This window comes from Stegostoma tigrinum, chromosome 11 (genome assembly GCF_030684315.1).
Source record: "Stegostoma tigrinum isolate sSteTig4 chromosome 11, sSteTig4.hap1, whole genome shotgun sequence".
Classification (NCBI taxonomy): domain Eukaryota; kingdom Metazoa; phylum Chordata; class Chondrichthyes; order Orectolobiformes; family Stegostomatidae; genus Stegostoma; species Stegostoma tigrinum.
The window spans coordinates 83,504,292-83,523,998 of record NC_081364.1 but is presented as its reverse complement, the minus strand read 5'-3'; the positions used below and the strand labels follow the sequence as shown (position 1 = coordinate 83,523,998).

The window sequence follows — 19,707 nt, the reverse complement described above, 5'->3', positions numbered from 1 at the left end:
ACGTGCTTTCTGCACATTAACCAGTGCCTTTCCTACATTACAGCAGCCAAAAAATAGTATTTAGATGAAAAAGGCCCTTTGGGAAATCATTCCAGATGTTCAAGGTGTTGGATTAGAGAAAAGCTTTGTTGAGTTTCATTTTGAACTGAAGTATCTGAAGGGTGATGTCCTGGCTGCTCAGTTGACAAGTTAAAATGTTAAATTGTTGAAGGAAGACCAAGTAGACAGTGAAGGCGCAAATGAATATTTGACATATGTAATGAGGCTGAAGTCAGCATATTTTTTGGTCTAGTATTTAAGTGTGATTGTACTTTCTCTTTTCATGTTGAATTTGGTTTTTACTTTTATGGTGTTTTCATTTGTCTTTTAGGTTTGACGATACTTCACCTTTCTCATTCCTCAGACTCCAACCCACTTTGATTCTGAAAGGTATGAGTTATCATTAATTTTTCACAAAGCACAAGCTTCAATCCAGTTCCTTGTCTCCCTGTGTTCAGTCAGGCATCGACTCACTTATTCCAGACCTCACATGGAAATTTGCCTTTAGAGACAATGGGAACTGCAGATGCTGGAGAATCCAGGATAACAAAGTGTGGAGCTGGATGAACACAGCAGGGAACTGCAGCAGCTTGGCCTGCTGTGTTCATCCAGCCCCACACTTTGTTATCTTGGAAATATTCCTGCTGCTTTGTTCCATTTGCTCATATTCATCAGTGACATATTAAATTAGATTACATTCCCTACGGTGTGGAAACAGGCCCTTCAGCCCAACAAGTCCAAACCGCCCCTTGAAGCATCCCACCCAGACCCATCTTCCATTCACCCACACACCCCTCAACACTACGGGCAAATTAGCATGGCCAATCCACCTAGCCGACACATCTTTGGACTGTGGGAGCACGCAGGCGAAACCCATGCAGACACGGGGAGAATATGCAAACTCCACACAGTCAGCCTGAGCCTGGAATCGAGCCCGGGTTCCTGGCACTGTGAGGCTGCAGTGCTAATCGCTGAGCCACCGTGCCTCCCGTATCCGACGAGATTAAAACAGCAGCGGCCCATGACACCTGTGAAAAGTAGTAGTTGTCAGCCTTGCATCAATGACAGCAGCCTGACCCTGGAGTCAGACAGTTCTCAGTGTAATATCACTGAGCACAATGAGGACTGATGTGGCAGCCCCCTTTTGCGACCTTGACAGACTGAGCAATAGGTGACCCGACATCTAACTGATGTCTCTACAGTTTCCCAGCTGTTTTCTCCCCACTCCCCACACCGGGTTCGGTCTCCCACTGGGCTGACTGTGTCCCACTCACTGGACTGCAGATGTGTGGACTCTGAGAAGCTGACTGCCTTGGGTGTCCATCTGGCAGAGCCCATTACCCTGTATTAATGCCAGAGACTGCTCTTGGTGAACCTATCCTGCATGAAGGCAGCCTCCCTTGCTTTGACTCTGGGTTACTCCCTTTAGATTCTGAGACAGTGCTTCCAGGGTGTGTAGAGTGATTTTTATTCATAATTGATGTGAAAGCTTTGTTAATTTTTATTTTGAGTGGCCTAAAAAGTCTGAATCCTGACGTCCATGTTGGCTCAGTTAGGATTTTAAAGTTGTGTTTTCTGAGCAAGAGCAACATGATATCAGAAGATCAAACAGATCATGGACACATGTAACTACACTGAAGTCAGCATTTTATCTTTTTTGGTCCAGTATTTAATTTTTTTATGGCAGTCTTTCTCTTTACATGTTGAATTTGGTTTGGTCTCTCATGATGTTTTCATTTATCTTATAGATTTGACTGTTGTTTCCGGTCAGTCAGCTTGCCGAAGCAGTCAGATTTCCGTCATACTACTCAGAATAAAAATGGTATGTACTATCCTTGCTTTTTCACACACAACAAATTCCAATCCCCTGATTACTTATTCTTCATATTCCTATGTACCATCCAACACTCACTCACTCGCACATTCTTCCACGATGTGCAAGATGTTTTATATATTTGGTCACAGATTTGTCCCGTTTTATTTTGAGGGAGCTGAAATGTTTGAAGGCTGATGCTCTCATCTGCTCACTTGGCCTTTTAAAGTTTCAATTGTTCTAAGGAAGAGCAAGGTGATATTGAAAGAGTAAATAAACATTTGTGTTGACCATGAGGGTTTGTCCTTATCAACTTCTCCCCGTGCCTGACATGCTGGTTAAACAATCACCAGCTGTCTCTCTCTCTCTTGCTCATGTGAGCACAGCCCAATGATGTGGTGTGATAATGGTGACTATTTTTTCGAAGGTGGGTCACTTTGGAACAGACAAGCTGGGTTTTTTTGTGATAATCACTGACTGTTTATGTCAGGAAATATCTATTGCTGCACTTTTCAAATCCGAGCTACGTCCGATGGGTGTGAAATCTGGCGACAGACGTTTTTCCAAAAAATGTTGTCCATTGGAGGTTCTGAAGTTGGACTCTGTTGGGTTCATTCACAACTTCAAGACTGCCATTTATGTTATGCTAGTGTATTCACGGTAAATGGATAAATGGAGTTAAGAGAGAAATGCATCATGATGTGATACAATGGAGCAAGCTCAAGAGACCTTATTCCTGTGAATTCTCAAAATATAGTTTAAGTTCTGAGATATTCAGCAAGCAAACTGTAAGACAAATGGAGTAACAAAAGTATGCTGTGTACTAGGATAGAGATCTGTTCAAACTTTTCTAATTGGTATTAATTAAGGAAGCGACATGTGCAAATTCTTCTTTTCAATTTAAGACTGAGATAGAATAGTCACCCAATTTACATCCATGATGAACATAGAGCAACGATATAGTCATGAAGAGGAATTGTGTCCCTTGATGTAGTGTAGTGGGGGTGGTGAAAATAACTGTCATGTTTTTCATAAATTATTAACAATCATCATGACTAGAACTAACTTATAGCCACAAACTGGAGTGTGTTAATAGGGGTTAAGAGTGGGCATTAGATGGTGTTTCAATCACTGGCCACTTTCCACTGCTCTGCCACATGCTGTGCCTGGCAACCTTCAGTGAACAAAGTCCAAATTTGAACCAGATTTGCAAACCAATTCCTGAATTCGAAACAAGAAAAGAACATGTCATCTGTCAGGCAAGCTAGTGTGTTGTGGCATTTTGACTACGAGAGGAAAATAAAACAATGTTCATGTGGAACTCCACTTAATATTTGAAACCTGAATGTGCACATTTCAGTTGATTCTCTCCGCTGCATAATTAACTTCAACTCTTCCATCCTGCTTTTATTGATATATTAATATCTGCTTGAGAGATTTCCTCCATGCCTGTTGATTGCTTGCTGACTGCATGTGTACAATATACTGAGAAAACACACCAGTTTTGATTTATTGCCGCAAAAACTGTGCGTTGAGGGACCGTGATTTACTGCGCTCGATAGTATTTTTGTTTGCTTTTTGCTGGCATTGTGAAAACTTAGAACACTGGAGGGCACATCCTTCCATAGATATCCTGCCCTTTCTTCTGTTACACCGTGCAATGAATGGGAAGGAAAGGAGCGGGAAGAATGATTATGAAGTAAATTTGAGTCGGGGAGCTGATAGCCTTTTACCACAACAGCAGAACAGATGGAAGGAATGAGTAGTCGGGTGAGAGAAAGGAACAGAAATTTCACCATTAAAAATGCTGAAGGCAATGTATTGACAGCTGGTAGCCTTTATTTTAGTCATGTATTGCAAACATTCAATAGTTTTGCTCTTTTAATATTTAAAGATGGACATTACATAATTTCTCTTACTGAGATTGTCATCATGGTCATAAAACATCAATTTATTTTTAATGTTATTTGTCTTACTGGATCAAAATATGATGACACATAAACAATTTGAGCTTCAAAATCTCCCCTTCCCCTACCGCATCCCAATACCAGCCCACCTGGTCCCCGCCTCCCTAACCTGTTCTTCCTCTCACCTATCCCCTCCTCCCACCCCAAGCAACACACCCATTTTCTTCTGTCTAACCTCATCCCACCCCCTTGACCTATTCGACCTCCCCAGCCTGACCTATCCCCTCCCTACCTCCCCACCTACAATCACCTCTACTGGCTCCATTCCTGCCTCGAAACTTGTCTGTCTCCTCTCCACCTATATTCTCATCTACCCATCTTTGATCCGCCTCCCCCTCTCTCCCCATTTATTTCAGAACCCTCTCCCCCTCCCCCTTTTCTGATGGAGGGTCTAGGCCCGAAACGTCAGCTTTTGTGCTCCAAAGATGCTGCCTGGCCTGCTGTGTTCATCCAGTTCCACACTTTGTTATCTTTGTTTGAAGGTTATGCTTTTCTGCAGTCATACTTTTTTATACTTGTGTGGGGTAAAGTTCTTAAAACGGCAACTTCATTTAATTGAAACACATTTTGTACAATTTTCTATTACTTGGAACAAGTCTTGGAAATACATTTCCTGTGAATACAGACGATTCATAATTCTGACAGAACCGGCCAGCTACTCTGGCAAAGTTGAGAGGTTCACATTGGATTTCAAATTTCAAATCAGGCTTCTTCAAGAGTGCTCCAATTCCCTCCTTTGCTGACATGCTCCACCCTGACCCCTGCCCAATCCCAAAGGTATATTCATCTGCTGACATGAAGGAAACTGAATTTGATATAGGGGTGCTTGATGTGATTTGAACTATGAAGTTCTTTGTGAGAGTTCTTAATTTCTTTTGCACACTCCACAGCATCAAGTATGATAACCCTTAGGCAGCACATTGGAAGAAACCTTGCATGGCACGAGTTGTGGAACAAAATAAAACAGAGATTTCCTTTTTCTTCAGTTTCTCCCTCCTTCTATTTTCCGCCAAGTCAGCAAACATTTTACACCTCTCTGCTTTCCTTCCAGTTATGTAAGCTTGCTTTCAAGAGTAATTAGATTCCTCAAAACAATATTGTTCAGAAATGTGAAGTCAGTGATATTGTTAGCAGAGAATTCAAACAGGATTGAAGCCAGACTGTCATGTTTCCTGTTGCTTGCTGTGGCCTCGAGCTGTAGACAGAAGTTGCTGCACATAATTCCACATTTAGTCTGTTGTGGAAACTTTCTGGCCCGTCTGATGACTGGATTAAAGTAGAAATTGAGAAATAGTGGGTAGTCAGCTGAAGGGATTTAATATTAAATGTTTATTTACTTAAAATGATGGTTTAATATTCTTGAGATCGATACAAAATAACTCCAAGGCTCAAATTGCTGTTTTGCATGAATCTAGCTGGCAATGTTTCTGTGATGTTTTGACTTTAACTTTGTGTTTTTTTTGAATGGTTCAAGCAATACATGAAGTGACCAGCTGCTTTATCATTGGATTGAACATATTGTATCTCCCCATCAATGGTATTCCCCTCCAACCCTTCAATGCTCATATCTTTGCACTTCTAATTCCGGCCACTTTGATCTTGCCTGCATGCTTGATCTTCTTTATTCTGTCATTGGTGTGTTCAGCTACCCAGTTCTGGGACACTGTTCCAAAACATCTCCTCTTTGTCCTCAAAACCAATCTTTCTGACCAAGCTTTTGGTGACCTGCCCTAGTTTTAGCTTCATGAATCTTGGAGCGATTTTTAAATGATTATGTAAATGTGAAGCATTTTGAAATATTTCTACCATGTCAGAGATCGATACAAATAAACGTTGTTCCTGCATCACATTTACTTTTTAAATTTGTATTCTCTGTAGGCATCAGGAGATGAGCTTCCATCCCATCTCACTGTCGATACCTCCAACGTTCAAATTCTTAACTCTGAGACCTCAAAAAGACTCGTCGAAAATTTTGTAATCGCTCTCATGAACAAGGAGCGTTTCTACATCCGCACATTCTTTTCGACATACAAAGCATATACCACTGCTGAAAGTGTGTTGTACATCCTCCTGGACAAGTGAGCATAAATCTAATGAGCATCTCCTTTGTTTAATGGTAATGATAGAAAAGTATGTTCTGCGAGTAATTTTTGTTATTAATCCTTCTGGCAATGAATCGCTGAAACTAGCCATATGTAAAACTGAGAATCTCCATCCAACCCTCAGTAAGGGAGACGATTTTTTGTTCATTGAAGACACGAACTTACCTGCACCCCAATCCCTTGGACGTTAAGCTCTGCAAATTTGGGCTTCAACTTTCATCCAGTTTCATCAGAAAAGTCCACATTTTTTAAAGTGTTCTGGAGGATTTTATCCTCCACACAGATGGTTTTATCCTACACCTTCTGCCTAAAAGGTCCAGATTCAAATTCTATCTCCTATGTCATGTGTCATAATAAGTTTGAATAACTTGATTAAAAGTAATTAGACTTGAAGTCCTTCATAAAGAGAGTCTGCAGTGGGACTGATGAGCTTGTTTGTTTACAACAAGGCAAAGCAGTCCTTCAGTTCTCCTTTTTTGTGCCCCCATCCCCTTCCAATATCCCTGATCCCAAATGGTGGCACAAATCATGTTTAAGCTCCGCATTCGTGATTTGGGACAGAAGTGAATAAAACATACTCACAAAACATAATGCTGAGACAGGTGCCAATGTATTTTTGATTATTTTTTCGCAATAATGAAGCGATCGAGAACCAGTACAATACAACGATTAAAAAGTGTGGTGAATGTGTTAGGACAATGTCTAGACCTTGGTATTAAAGATAAACAGTGACGTTGACTTCCTTCAATGCTTTTTATGTAGTTTGGAGCTTCCTACAACTATGTTTGGAATGTTTAAGTTTCTGCATGTAGTGAATGGAAAAATGTTATTTTAATTGAAAGAAGCCTATCAATTGTCTGTAATAACAAAGTGTGGAGCTGGATGAACACAGCAGGCTAAGCAGCATCTTAGGAGCACACACGCTGACATGTCAGGCCTAGACCCAGCTTTTGTGCTCGAAGATGCTGCTTGGCCTGCTGTGTTCATCCAGCTCCACACTTTGTTATCTCGGATTCTCCAGCATCTGCAGTTCCCATTATCTCTGATCAATTGTCTGTAAGTCTGTGTTGGGCATAACAATCAAAGTTTGGAAGCTGAGTTCAAGGTGAGGAACCTTCATTGCAAAACTGAAATGTTGGTCAAATGAATGTCTGCTTCCAACTGAAATATGCAGGAATACCGCAATTCTGTAATAATAGGTGAAATGTTTTTCAAATGACATCAGTGATGGTTTCTCTTGTCACCTCAGTTTTTATACATTAGTTTTTTGCATGTTGGGTGAGGATTGAACAGTTTATGTACTTCACAAATGGTGTTTTGGGGTAACTTATAAAAACTCAGTTCGGAGACAAAGCGATTCTCATCACTGCTGACCTTCAATTGATGTACCTCTGACATTAGAGGGATATCCCTGGGTAGGAAAAGTTTCCCAAATGTGCTGTGGTTAAAAAATTGGAGAAAATCAGCAAATAACCAGAGATTATTAGATTTTTCTTCAAAGCAGTCAGCTAATGAGCTGGCTTTCATGAACCCAATGGGTTGCAGAAATCGACCCAGCTGGACCTTTCAAAAGGGAATTTGGGTTTCTCTTTTTGCCTGTTGCCAAAATATTCTCTTTCTTTGCCCAAGTAAATAAATGTTCCAGCAGAATAATTCCAGCATTAAGCTTCTGAGTTTTTAAAAAAAGATGACCCATACTTGCCGTAGAATTTGAAACATCACAGCTCACTTATGTGTCTCACGTTATCTCTCCGAGGTGAGATAGTGGACAACGATTCTTCGCAGGTTATTCCTTTCTTATTTGCTTTTGTGTTAGGCCGGTGGTCATCTTAGATGATGGTATTCTTTTAAAGGTAAAGTGAAGATTTCATAAAACCAAGGAATCTCAGCAAACTTGTTGAAATTTGAGGAGTTTGGTTCTCATTAAACTCTAAGGTAGCTGTGGTTAAGACAATCATCTGTTATATTTACTGTCTCCTCCTTTCACAATGTAGCTGTTTATTACTTTGGCTGCTTAGATCTCTAACTTGTCCATTGTCTATTGGTGAAAGTCTCCATCTGCAGGGAGATTCTTGGAGTTTTTAAAAAGTCAACAACAAAGTGGCTTCCATGCCATTCAAAAGTTCAAACCCATTTTACCAACTGGACAGATTTTGTGTTGAAGATCAGTGTTTGAGCCAACCATTTTAATTTGGCTAAAAGATCATCATAATTCAACGGATGTTTATAGCATCCGTTCACCTTACAGGCACCCTACATTTCAAAATTTTCCTTTATCCGTGGTGAAAGGGAGAAACAGTCTGACTAGTTGCTACAGTTATTTTGGTGTTCTGTAATTAGATCCAGGGAATTCATCCCTTTTTACGTGTGCTTTTATACGTGAGAATTAACTTGAGTTCAAAATGGTTAGGATCGTATCGTATGAGTATAATTTAAAAAATCTGTTCCTGCCCAAGTTTTCCAAGTGTTGACGACCAGTCCATGACTTCTGAAGGAATGAATTTATGACTGACAGATTTGGTGACGTGACAAAGATGGGCTAAAAAATTAACCTTAGAGGACTTTGGAATACTGCAGAGAAATATAAGTTTAGCAAGTAGTCAACGATCTGACAAATAGAGTTGTATATGGGTAAATTTGAAGTCCATTTTGGCAGAAAGAATAGCAGTTTTGTTTTTATTGAGGGAGATTGCATTGCTCTGAGATAGAGTGGAATCTGGGTATCCTCGTGCATGAATCACAAAATGATCATGTACAGACACATTAAGTAATTTGGAAAACAATTAAATGTTTTCATATTATCATGAGGGAATTTAAGCACAAAATTAGGGATCACTGGTTATCCAATATCTTGAATGATTTTCTTTGTACTGGTCAGTGTATTTCAAGGATGCAAGTAAATATATTAGACACAGTTCAGAGCAGGTTTCCCAGAATAACACCAAGACTAAGTGACTTGTCTTACAAGGAAAATTTGCACAGGCAAGGCTTGCATCAGTTGGTGTTTAGGGAAGGAAGAGGCAATGTGTTTGAAACAAAAAAAACCTGACGATTTGGACAGGGTAGACAAGGAGACAATGTTTCCTCCTGTAGAAGAGACTAGAATGAAGGGCGAGTGTCTAAAGGGCAGTGGTTGTTAATTTAAAACAGTGATTTTTTAAAAAAACATTGAACCACATTGAATGCTTTACTCTTCTCTGTGGCAGGGGATGAGGCAGGTATGCTGTAAAGTGCCAAATTGGAGTTTCAATGCAAAGTATTAACAAACTCGGTAATCAAGGCTTCAAATGCCGAAATCCTGACCCTTCAGATGTTTTTCAGTGGCTGAATGCAAATTGTAGATTCAAGCTTGTTTAAAATCACTTAGTTTGTGCTGTCTGACCAATTGCAGATATGGAAGCTTTGGCACCTCAGAGGCAGAAGAGATTCCAGTAATCGATTCAGTGAGCACAAAGTAAGCTTTAGTCTAATGTGTGACTTAATTAAATTTCATCCAAAATACAACTATGTTAAAAAACCTGCTGGCACTTCCTGTAAGATCTGTGGAGGGCCTTCCTCCCACAGGAATGCAGCAAACACTAGACAGCAGCAGTCACACTAACAAAGTTGCTTGATTGTATCAAAAATCTACACAGATTTTGTTTGTTTAAAAAGAAAAGTTGTATCAACAGAAAAGATCCAAAAGTGTTCAGTGAAAAATTGCTCATCCATTCACTATTCAGATCTCTATTTGTCGCCAAACATTTAGATAGCTGAACTCTGAATTAAGGATACAACATGTTGAAGAATTTAGGTTCCTACCTCCTCCCCTCCCCTCAGTCTGCCTGTGCTGTCTTTCAAATCTCCTGTGAAGGTTTTGAAGAAAAACCTACTCCCAGTACATCTGGAGGGTGATCTATTTTATAAAAACAGTTGACCAAAGAATGAAATAGAGGCAGAGCTGCAATCTTTTCTTTGCTGTCATTAAGGTTGGTATTGCTGAGCTTACACAAAAGAGATTTGCAGGCCAATGTCCACTGTGGGAGTTGTGGAACTCTCATATTTGCAAGACAGACAGACACAAGTGGCTTTTAGCTGGTGACTTACTTCATGCCCAGTGAGTCATGAAACCAGCTACTTTGCCCACCGCTGACAATACAGTATAATGGTGCAGAAGAGAAATTCAGCTTTCCACATGAACTCCCCTCCACTTTACCAAGAATGTCATGTCTCAGGCCAAGGCCAGTTGACTTGGGAAATGCAGCCCTGTATGTCGAGACACTATCTGAAGTATTTCATCGGAAAGTTGGTTGCCTTTCTATATTTGGGCCTGGAGCTCTTTGTTTGAGATATTATTCGACTTTGCAACAAATATAAAATGATGAAGAAATGGATCTGATACATCCGTCTGTCTCTCTCTCCTTCTCTCTCTCTCTCTCTCTCTTTCTTTACTGCCACACCCCAGTCTCACGGTCTTATCCTGCAAACTGCAGTTAAGGGCTTTGTGGAGACAAATCACCATATTCTGTAGTTGCGTCTAGACCTGTTGTTACAAAATTAGCTGTCAATGGCTCAAATTACGGACTCAATGTCTTTCAGGTGTATGACGATAATTTTATTGTGGATGTAGATGTTCGCTTAAATTTACTTGATAGCGCTTTTATGACCATTTGCAGAATATCTGACAGTGCAAACAACAAGGTAGATGGGAAACCATGCACTCTAAAATCTATCATGAAAGAATAAATTTGAATACAACAAGCAGTTAAGGTTTTGCTTTATTCAGAGTACAAGGAATACAAAGGAAACTGCCGATGTGTGAACAATTACTGGGTGCAAATGTTTGTTTAAAATGACATTCTTCACAACTAATTTCAGCAGCGGAAACAATGATAACATTCCGAGCTGTGAGGAGCTTGAAAATCCAGTGCCTACAGAGACAGTTACAGAGATCAGAAAGTAAGTATTGATCCAATGTGTGAGGAAATGATGCTTTAATCAGAATACAAAAATGTGAAGGGCAACTGCTGGAGGGACACCATTTTCAGGAGCATTATTTAGAGACTTTCTCCTGAAACTTAGCAGCATCTGGGGAGAGAAAGCAGAGTGGACGCTTTGAGTTGAGGTTCCCCTGATCAGAACTTCACATCTCTGAAGAAGTGTCGCTTGGCTCAACTTGAACTCTGTTTTCTGTCTGCAGATGCTGCAAAACCTGTAGACTTTCTCCAGAAACATCTGCCTTTCTTTCAGATTGTCTGCGTCCGTAGTTTGTTTTTTTTGACATTAAAGAAACAGTTGGCTGTTGTTCTAATACTTGCTCTGTTCTTAGTGTTGTAAAAAGAAATTTTAGATGGAAGCTTGTGGTTCTTGCTGCAGGCCTTCTGCTGGATCTGAAACCTGGAGGCCTTGGCCGATTCCAGCGGGAACCAATACAGAGATTGCTGCTGGCGTTACTCACCAGTTGACGGTTTGGCTCAGTTTTGACAGCTGCTGGTCCAGAGAAGGAGATGGCAGATCAGCATCTTTCTCAGCCCAACTGTTAATGCTGATTTTCACTGAGGTTGTGTATGTGGACGCCATCAGGGAAATGAGGGAGGCAGTCCTTCGAAGTCAAGGAGAGTCCAGGTGTCAAAGAGAACTGGTCCATGTCACATAGCTTTGCAATGTGTAGGTGGCAAACTCCCTCCCTGCCATTTTCCTAATCCTCCCGCCTCCCATTTAAATGCCAGCGAATGATTGGGCATGCATTAACACACAGTCTTTAATGGAATATTTCTTTTCCAAACATTGGACTGTGCACTGCCGGTAAATATATTGACAAATTTGACTCTCTAACTCTATTTCCAATGTTATTACATGCAACACCTCCCCCCATCGCCCAAAAAAATACAGACCGTGGTATTTTGAAAACATGTGTGAAAGTTGAAATTCCTTCTTCCTTGCAACTTCCCCAGCTTCTATTCCAGACTCAAGTCCTGTCACTTGCAAACCACCTTTTAATGCTTGGAGGTGAAAAACAAATCTCGATCTGTTGTAGTTACATACATCAGAAATGTTGCCTGTTTAACAAACCCAGTTGATAAGCACTTGAGAACTTGGGAGAGCTTGTCATCTGAAGAGTGGTTGAGGGTTTTGGTTCAGTTTAGGATGGAGTTTAGAAGGATGGGAGGGAATGTCATTGAAACTTTCAGAATACTGAGAGACCTGGAAGGATTGCATATGGAATGGAGAAGATATTTCCACTAGTAGGAGAGATTAGGACATGCCGGCGCAGTCGCACAGTGAAGAGACCAACCTTTAGAACTAAGGTAAGAAAGAATTTCTTCAGTCAGGGAGTTGCTCATCTGTGGAAAACATTGCAGAAAGCCATCGAGGCCAAGTCATTAGGTCTATTTAAGATATCTAGAGAGAAGGGTTCTTGATTAATAAGAGGATCAAGGGTACCAGAAGAAGGCTGGCAATTGGGCTTGAGAAACATCACAGTCAGAATTGAATGGCAACGCAGACTCAGCAGGTCGAATGAGCTAATTCTGCCCCTATATCTTATAGTCTTATGGATCCACACTAAATACTTCAATGTTCATTTTGGGAGTAAGCCATTTCTGGGAGCAAGTGCTTGTTTACAATGTCTTCAATTTTTGCCTTATATAGTCAGGAAGGCAAATGCAATGTTGGCATTTATTTTGAATGTAAAAACAGGGCTGTACCTCTGAGGCTTTGTAAGGCTCTGGTCAGGTCATACTTGGAGTGCTGCGTGCAGATTTGTGTCCTATATCTCAGGAAGGATGTACTGTCCCTGGAATGGGTTCAGAGGAGATTCACGACAGTTGTCCCAGGAATGGAAAGCGAAACATATAGGCAATGTTTGAGGAATCCAGAACTATATTCATTGGAGTTTAGAAGGATGAGGGGTGATCTAATTGAAACTTTCAGAATACTGAATGGCCTGGACAGAGTGGATGTTGGGAAGATGCTTCCATTGATAGGAGAGACGAAGACCCGAGGGCACGGCCTTAGAATAAAGAGGAGACCTTTTCAATTGGAGATTTGGAGAAACATCTTCAGCCAGAGAGTGTTGAATCTCTGAAATTCACTGCCACAGAAGGCTGTGGAGGCCAGGACATTTAAAACTGAGACAGATAGGTTCCTGATTATCAAGGGGATCAAGGGCTATGGGGAGAAAGCAGGAGAATGATGTTGAGGAACTTATCACCCATGACTGAATGGCAGAACAGATTCAATGGGCTGAATGGCCTAATTTCTGCTCCTATGTCTGATGGTCTTATGGTCTTAATGAATTGCAGGTCCAAAACCTTTGATGGCCCAAACTCTGAGAAAGATGAAGAACCAAGTTCACCAAAAGCGACTGCAGAAATCTCAAAGTAAGTTTCATCCTTCTGTGCTTCATTCATAATACATAATATGAAAAGAAATTGCTGTGAATATAGTAGCTCCTGAAAGATTATGTCACCATTCGAGATGATAAAAATCACATTAAAGAAACAGCTTTACTCCCTCTGCGGCCATTGCCAGTAATTAAATCAATGACACATTTCAGCCTTTGATCCACAGAAAACACTCAAAAATGTTCAGTGAAAAATTGGTTGGCCCTCAACATCCAGATCTTGGTGGTCTAACTTGCAACAATGCTAAACTGTGAAACCACCCACCTCCCCTCAAATGCACCAGCCTATGTAGCTGGAGTGACCTACATATTTTCTCTGAAAATTTGGAAAGCAAACCATCTAGTGTAGTCATTCGTCTGGACTTTGACCAAATGGGGACTTGAAATACAGAGCATTTTGGGATTCAGTATTTATTTTCAATGTTTATAAGTCAGTTGTAGATGCAAATCCTTTCCTTAATTTGTGCTTCATGAGCACTTGCAGCTGCAGATATTTTGGCCATATCGATTGTCGGGTGGGTGGGAATCAAAGTTTGCCAGGCATCTGTGTAACCATGAGGAAGCAAGGTTGATCGGAAATAATTTTGATGTGTTTTAATTCTGCTTCATTTGGAATGCAGCAGTGTGAAAAGGGAATTATGGCGAATCATTGATTTCAAATTTTTTGTTGCAATGTAATGAATGCCACTGCAGACTATAGCAGTCATATAAAGTGTCTGCTGGACTGCCTCCCTGGAAAATTTATAACAGAGACAGTTGCCTTAAATGATAGCATCACCGCTGAAGCATCCAAAACACTGAGATGGGAAATTGTTTTCAGATCAATATTGAGGTTATATTTCTGGACAACGTGGCTCTGGTAAAAATACTAAAGAAATGGGTTAATCTCCTCTACCCCACCTCAGCACTTCTCTGTGTTCCTCCGTCCTGCTTCAGCTGCACCCTCCCCACAAACTTCCTCCAAGTTCATTGAAGTGTCGTCCAAACTTCCGTGACATTTGAATAAATATTCCTACAATTAAGAATGTGACCTGCTCCCGGTGTCCGAGCCTTGGTATTTCTCCCATACAATATTGCCATTGAATAATTTGTGTTTTTAATTATCTAATCTGGCCATCTGCCATGTGTATCCATGGAGTCAGGCACTTTCCTAAGTCAGAGACCTGGAATTAATCCTGAGCTTATTCTGTCCAAATCTTTAACTAAACTCAGAATTATTAAAGGAGCAGGAAAGAAAAATGAATAAAATTAATTTTTCAGCAAAACAGCCAATGGTGACTAATCTGACATTAAGCTTCAGTGAATTTGAGCAATGACAAATTCCTACATCAGTGCTCCGAATCAAACTTTGAGTTACAAGCTGTGCTTGTGAGGGTTGAATTGTCAATAGTCTGTAAAGAGCTTGAGTTTCTTTGTCAGAGATGAGGAAGTTCAACTTAAATCCTCTCTTTTGGGATGTTTATTGTCTGTCCCAGTGCAGAGGTTCTTTATTTGACATCTTTACACCTCATCTACCCACTGGCTCCCCCTCACAGCCAAAAACCCCAATGTTGATAAGAGTGCCAGAAATTAAAATTGTGATCACATGCACAATTAAAATGATTTATTTGGCGTTTTGTGACCAGTTGCAGCTGTGAAAATGTTGACATGTCACACTGTGTAGTGGGTGGAATCCTACGTTTGTCAGAAACTGAAAGAGTAATTGACAAGTAAATTTGATGTGACGTCAGATTAAACCTGTTGTACAGTATTTGGGATCTAATACTGTGAAAGGAAACTGTTGGGATTTGCTGTAAGATTATGTCAGGGTTGCTTCAGGAAGATACCCCAATTGGCAGTGCAGTGAGCACCAGTCCAGACAATAGCAATCACATGAAGCAACTGCTTGACTGCTTCTGCAATGTTTGGCTTATTTTGGGAGGTGAGATAATGTTGAATTAGCATAAGGCTTTCAAAGCTTTTCAGTGGTAGATTGAATTTTGCTTGTCTTTCAGTATTTAGTTCTTGCATAGCCCAGAAACAACTTTCAACAAGGGTGAAATACTGAAGAAATGGCTTTCTCTCGTTTTTGCCCTGCTCTGTCTCTTCCAACCCCCACCCCAGCACTGCCTCAATATGAAGACCTGTGGGCATCCTGTGGAAGTCAAAACAATCCATCTCTCAAGACTGTGACTTTTTGTGTTGAATTGGGTTGGATTTAATTCTGGATGAGTTTGCCTATTCCAAATGACTTAATTTGTCCTCTTTGATCAATTGCAGTTCTGGAAATGTTGACAGTGCAAATGGTGAGGAAAATGGAAGTTGTGGTTCTTCAGGATCCAGTGAAATAATTGCTGAGTAAGTTTAATTGCATGCATGACAAAGTGAATCATTATTCAGAATATGACAAAGCGGTAGGAAATAGCTGGGGAGCTAGCGGTTTGTGCAGTGTTGTACAGCCATCGAATGGTTATAGCCCAGAGACAATGATTTGATAATGTTTGTACCAGCTCTCAAAGAGGGACTTGCCGATGTTCAGTCCTAAATCCCTTTACTGTGTAACACTGTGAAACGTCTCCTTTCGAAATTTGTAGCTCACTTTTGAAGACCCCATTTGAAGCTGCATCCACCACACTATTAGGTAGAGCTTTCCAGTTCCTAAATAGGCTATTTAATAAAAAAATCCTTGTCACCATTGGTTCTTCTTGCTGATCATCTTAAATCAGTGTCCTTTTCTTCTTAAGCCTTCTGTCACAAGGAACCAATTGTTCTTATCCATTCTAACCAAATCCCTCATGATTTTGAACACTTTTAAAACCACTTTTTAGTCTTCTCCAAGAGCAGCCTGTGCTTCTTCAGGCTCTCCACAGGGCTGTCTAGTTTGTCATCTATGGTAATATTTTTTGTGAATGTTTTGTGCATCCTCTCAAATCCCTTCCTGAGGTGTGGTTGGTAAATACCAGAGTTGAAGGCAAATCGGGAGTATTTTTAAATAAACATTTGTCAGAACTTATTTGTTTTTCATACAATGCTCCAATTTTTAAAGTTCAGAATCCTGATGATATCTTCAACCTGCACTACCACTTCTATAATTCGAGCGCACACATACACACACACTATATATCGAATATCAGACATGGATCATTTCAGGAAGCACCATGTCATAAGATATTTATTTTGGCTCCAGAAGAGAGGAAGGAACAATCCAGAATAATTTTGATTTGGAGGAGGTCCAACTTCAAAAGGAGCAAGGTGTTTGCTGCAAGTAAATTTGAACACAAGTTCAGGCATTTACTGACATGAAACAGCAGTCTGTCTTACAGCAGGAGGTTGTTTAGTGACAGTCTCAGAATGTTCCCACAAGCAGGAGAGAGTAGCAAATGGTACAAATGATGAGGATTATTGATGACCCCAATGTGTACAGAGTTAAATATAGGTACTTCAGAAGGGAAGTGTGGAAGGAAAGGAGACTGGCAAACATTTTCAGGTGCCTTGCAGCATTCAGTAATCTCTTGCTAAATGTGGATTTGCATGTGTAAGAGATTTAAAGTTCCCACAAAAAAATGTGCCATATTAATGCAGTCAGAATGATTTCACGGGCAATACACAACTGTTCTAATTTTCAAAATGAAAAAAGAGTTGTGGAAATCCCAGTGTGTGACGTTCATTCTGCTTCCCCGACATTTACATTAGATTTTATTTTCTCGAAGATGAACTTCTAACTATTTTGAGCCCCCCCATTTCCTGCAGGAATCCTTGACAACATCCTGTGATGAACTTGTTTGTTTACGACAAGGCAAAGCAGTCCTTCGGTTCTCTTGTTTTGTGCCCCTATCCCCTTCCAATATCCCTGATCCCAAATGGTGGCACAAATCATGATTGAGCACCCCGCTAGTGGTTTGGGACAGAAGTGAATAAAACATACTCACAAAACATCATGCAGAAGAAGGTGGCCACGTATTTCTGATTAATTTTTCGCAATAATGAAGTGATTTTGATCCAGTACAACACAAAGTTTAAAAAATGCGGTGAATGAGTTAGGATGACGACTAGACTTTGGTATTAAAGATAAACAGTGATGTTGACTTCCTTCCATACTTTTTATGTAGTTTGGAGCTTCCTGAAACAATGTTTGGGATGTATAAGTTACTGCATGCAGTGAATGGAAAATTGTTATTGTCATTGAAAAAAGTCTGTCAATTTCTGTCAGTCTGTGTTGGGCAAAACAATCAAAGTTTGGAAGCTGAATGCAGTATGAGGAGCCTTTTTGCAAAACTGAAATGTTGGTCAAATGAATGTCTGTTTACAACTGAAATATGCAGGAGTACCGCAATTCTGTAATAGTGGGTGAAATGTTTTTCAAATGGCATTAGAAGATGTCACCTCTTGTCACCTCAGTTTTTTTTAATACATTATTTTTCTAAATGTTGGTGAGTATTTAACAGTTTATGCAATTCACAAATTTTTTTGGGGGTAACTGATCAAAACTTAGTTCAGGAACAAAGCGATTCTCACCACTGTTGACCTTCTATTGATGTGCCTCTGACATTACAGGAACACTCCAGGGATGAAAAGTTTCACAAATGCGCTATGCTTATAAAATTTGAGAAGATCAGCAAATAACCAGCGGTGATTAGATTTTTCTTCAAAGCAGTAAGCTAATGAGCTGGCTTTCATGAACCCAGTGGATTCCAGAAATCGATCCAGCTGGACCTTTCAAAAGGGAATTTGGGTTTCTCTTTTTGCCTGTGGCCAAAATATTCTCTTTCTTTGCCCAAGTAAATAAATGTTCCAGCAGAATAATTCCACCAATAAGCTTTTGAATTTTAAAGAAAAAGATGACCCATACTTGCCCTCGAATTTTAAACATGACAGCTCACTCATGTGTCTCACATTATCTCTCAGAGGTTCAATAGTGCATAAAGATTCTTTGCAGGTTATTACTTTCTTATTTGCTTTTGTGCTGTGCCTGTAGTCATCTTTGATGATGGTATTCTTTTAAAGGTCAAGCAAAAAATTTGTAAAACCAAGGAATCTCAGCAAAATGTGGTTTGTTGAAATTTGAGGAGGTTGGTTCTCATTAAACTGTGAGATAGCTCTGGTTAAGACAATCATCTGTTATATTTACTAACTCCTCCTTTCACAGTGTAGCTGTTTATTACTTTGGCTGCTTAGATCTCTAACTTGTCCATTGTCTTTTGGTGAAAGTCTCCATCTGCAGGGAGATTCTTGGAGTTTTTAAAAAGTCAACAACAAAATGGCTTCCATGCCATTTGAAAGTTCAAATCCATTTTACCAATTGGACAGATGTTGTGTTTAAGATTAGTGTGTGAGTCAACCATTTTAATTCGGCTAAAAGATCATCATAATTCAATGGATGCTAATAGTATCCATTCACCTTACACACAACCCACATTTCAGGATTTTCCTATATCCGTAGTGAAAGGGAGAAACAGGCTGACTCAATGCTACAGTTATTTTGGTTTTCTGTAATTCGATCCAAGGAATTCATCCCTTTTTGCATGAGTGTTCTCATTTACTTAGGTGTTTATTTGAGACAGAGAATTAACTGGAGCTCAAAATTGTTTGGATCACATAATTTCAATATAATTTTAATAATCTGTTTCTGCCCAAGTTTTCCAAGTATTGACAAACAGTCGATGACTTACGAAGGAATGAATTTATGACTGACAGATTTGCTGAAGAGACAAAGATGCATTAAAAAAATAACCTCAGAGAAGGTTGGAATACTGCAGAGAAAGAGAGGTTGAGCAAGTAGTCAAAGATCTGACAAAAGACAATAGTACATGGGGAAATTTGAAGTCCATTTTGGAAGGAAGAATAGCAGTTTTTATTATTGAAGGAGATTGCATAGCTCTGATTTAGAGTGGATTCTGGGTATCCTCATGCATGAATCACAAATTGCTTATGTACAGATACATTAAGTAATTAGGAAAGCAAATAAATGTTTTCATGTTATCATGAAGGAATTTCAGCACTAAAGTAGGGATCACTGGTGAGCCCATATCGTGAATGATATTCTTTGTATTGGTCAGTCTTTTTTAAGGATGGACGTAAATATATGAGAGGCAGTTCAGAACAGGTTTATCAGAATAATAAAGAGACTAAGTGACTTGCCTCACAAGGAAAATTTGCATAGGCAAGTCTTGCATCAGTCGATGTTTAGGGAGGAAGGTACAATGTGATTGAAAGAAAAAAACCTGAGCATTTGTACAGGGTAGATATGGAGACAATGTTTCCTTTTACAGAAGAGCCTAGAATGAAGGGTGAGTGTCTAAAATTCAGTGGTTGTCAATTTAAAACAGTGATTTTTAAAAAATCTCAAAATGTGGATATTCTTTTAAGTTTTCTTCCTGTAATGATGGTAAAAGCAGAGCACTGGAATATTGTAAATGCAAAGAT

The 19,707-nt window shown here is 39.8% G+C and overlaps 1 protein-coding gene across 1 annotated transcript in view; it reads left to right on the top strand.

Annotated features, from left to right (window-relative positions):
* Nucleotides 1-374: 374 nt before the first annotated feature.
* The window catches only part of LOC132210172 (uncharacterized), a 36,148-nt gene continuing 16,815 nt past the window's right edge, over nucleotides 375-19,707 (top strand). Inside the window, exons 1-7 of the mRNA XM_059649590.1 lie at nucleotides 375-429; nucleotides 1,788-1,861; nucleotides 5,698-5,897; nucleotides 9,313-9,375; nucleotides 10,779-10,859; nucleotides 13,205-13,282; nucleotides 15,565-15,642. Of these exons, the coding sequence (XP_059505573.1) occupies nucleotides 1,859-1,861; nucleotides 5,698-5,897; nucleotides 9,313-9,375; nucleotides 10,779-10,859; nucleotides 13,205-13,282; nucleotides 15,565-15,642 (503 nt within the window). The 5' untranslated portion in view covers nucleotides 375-429; nucleotides 1,788-1,858. The remainder of the gene's footprint in view (nucleotides 430-1,787; nucleotides 1,862-5,697; nucleotides 5,898-9,312; nucleotides 9,376-10,778; nucleotides 10,860-13,204; nucleotides 13,283-15,564; nucleotides 15,643-19,707) is intronic.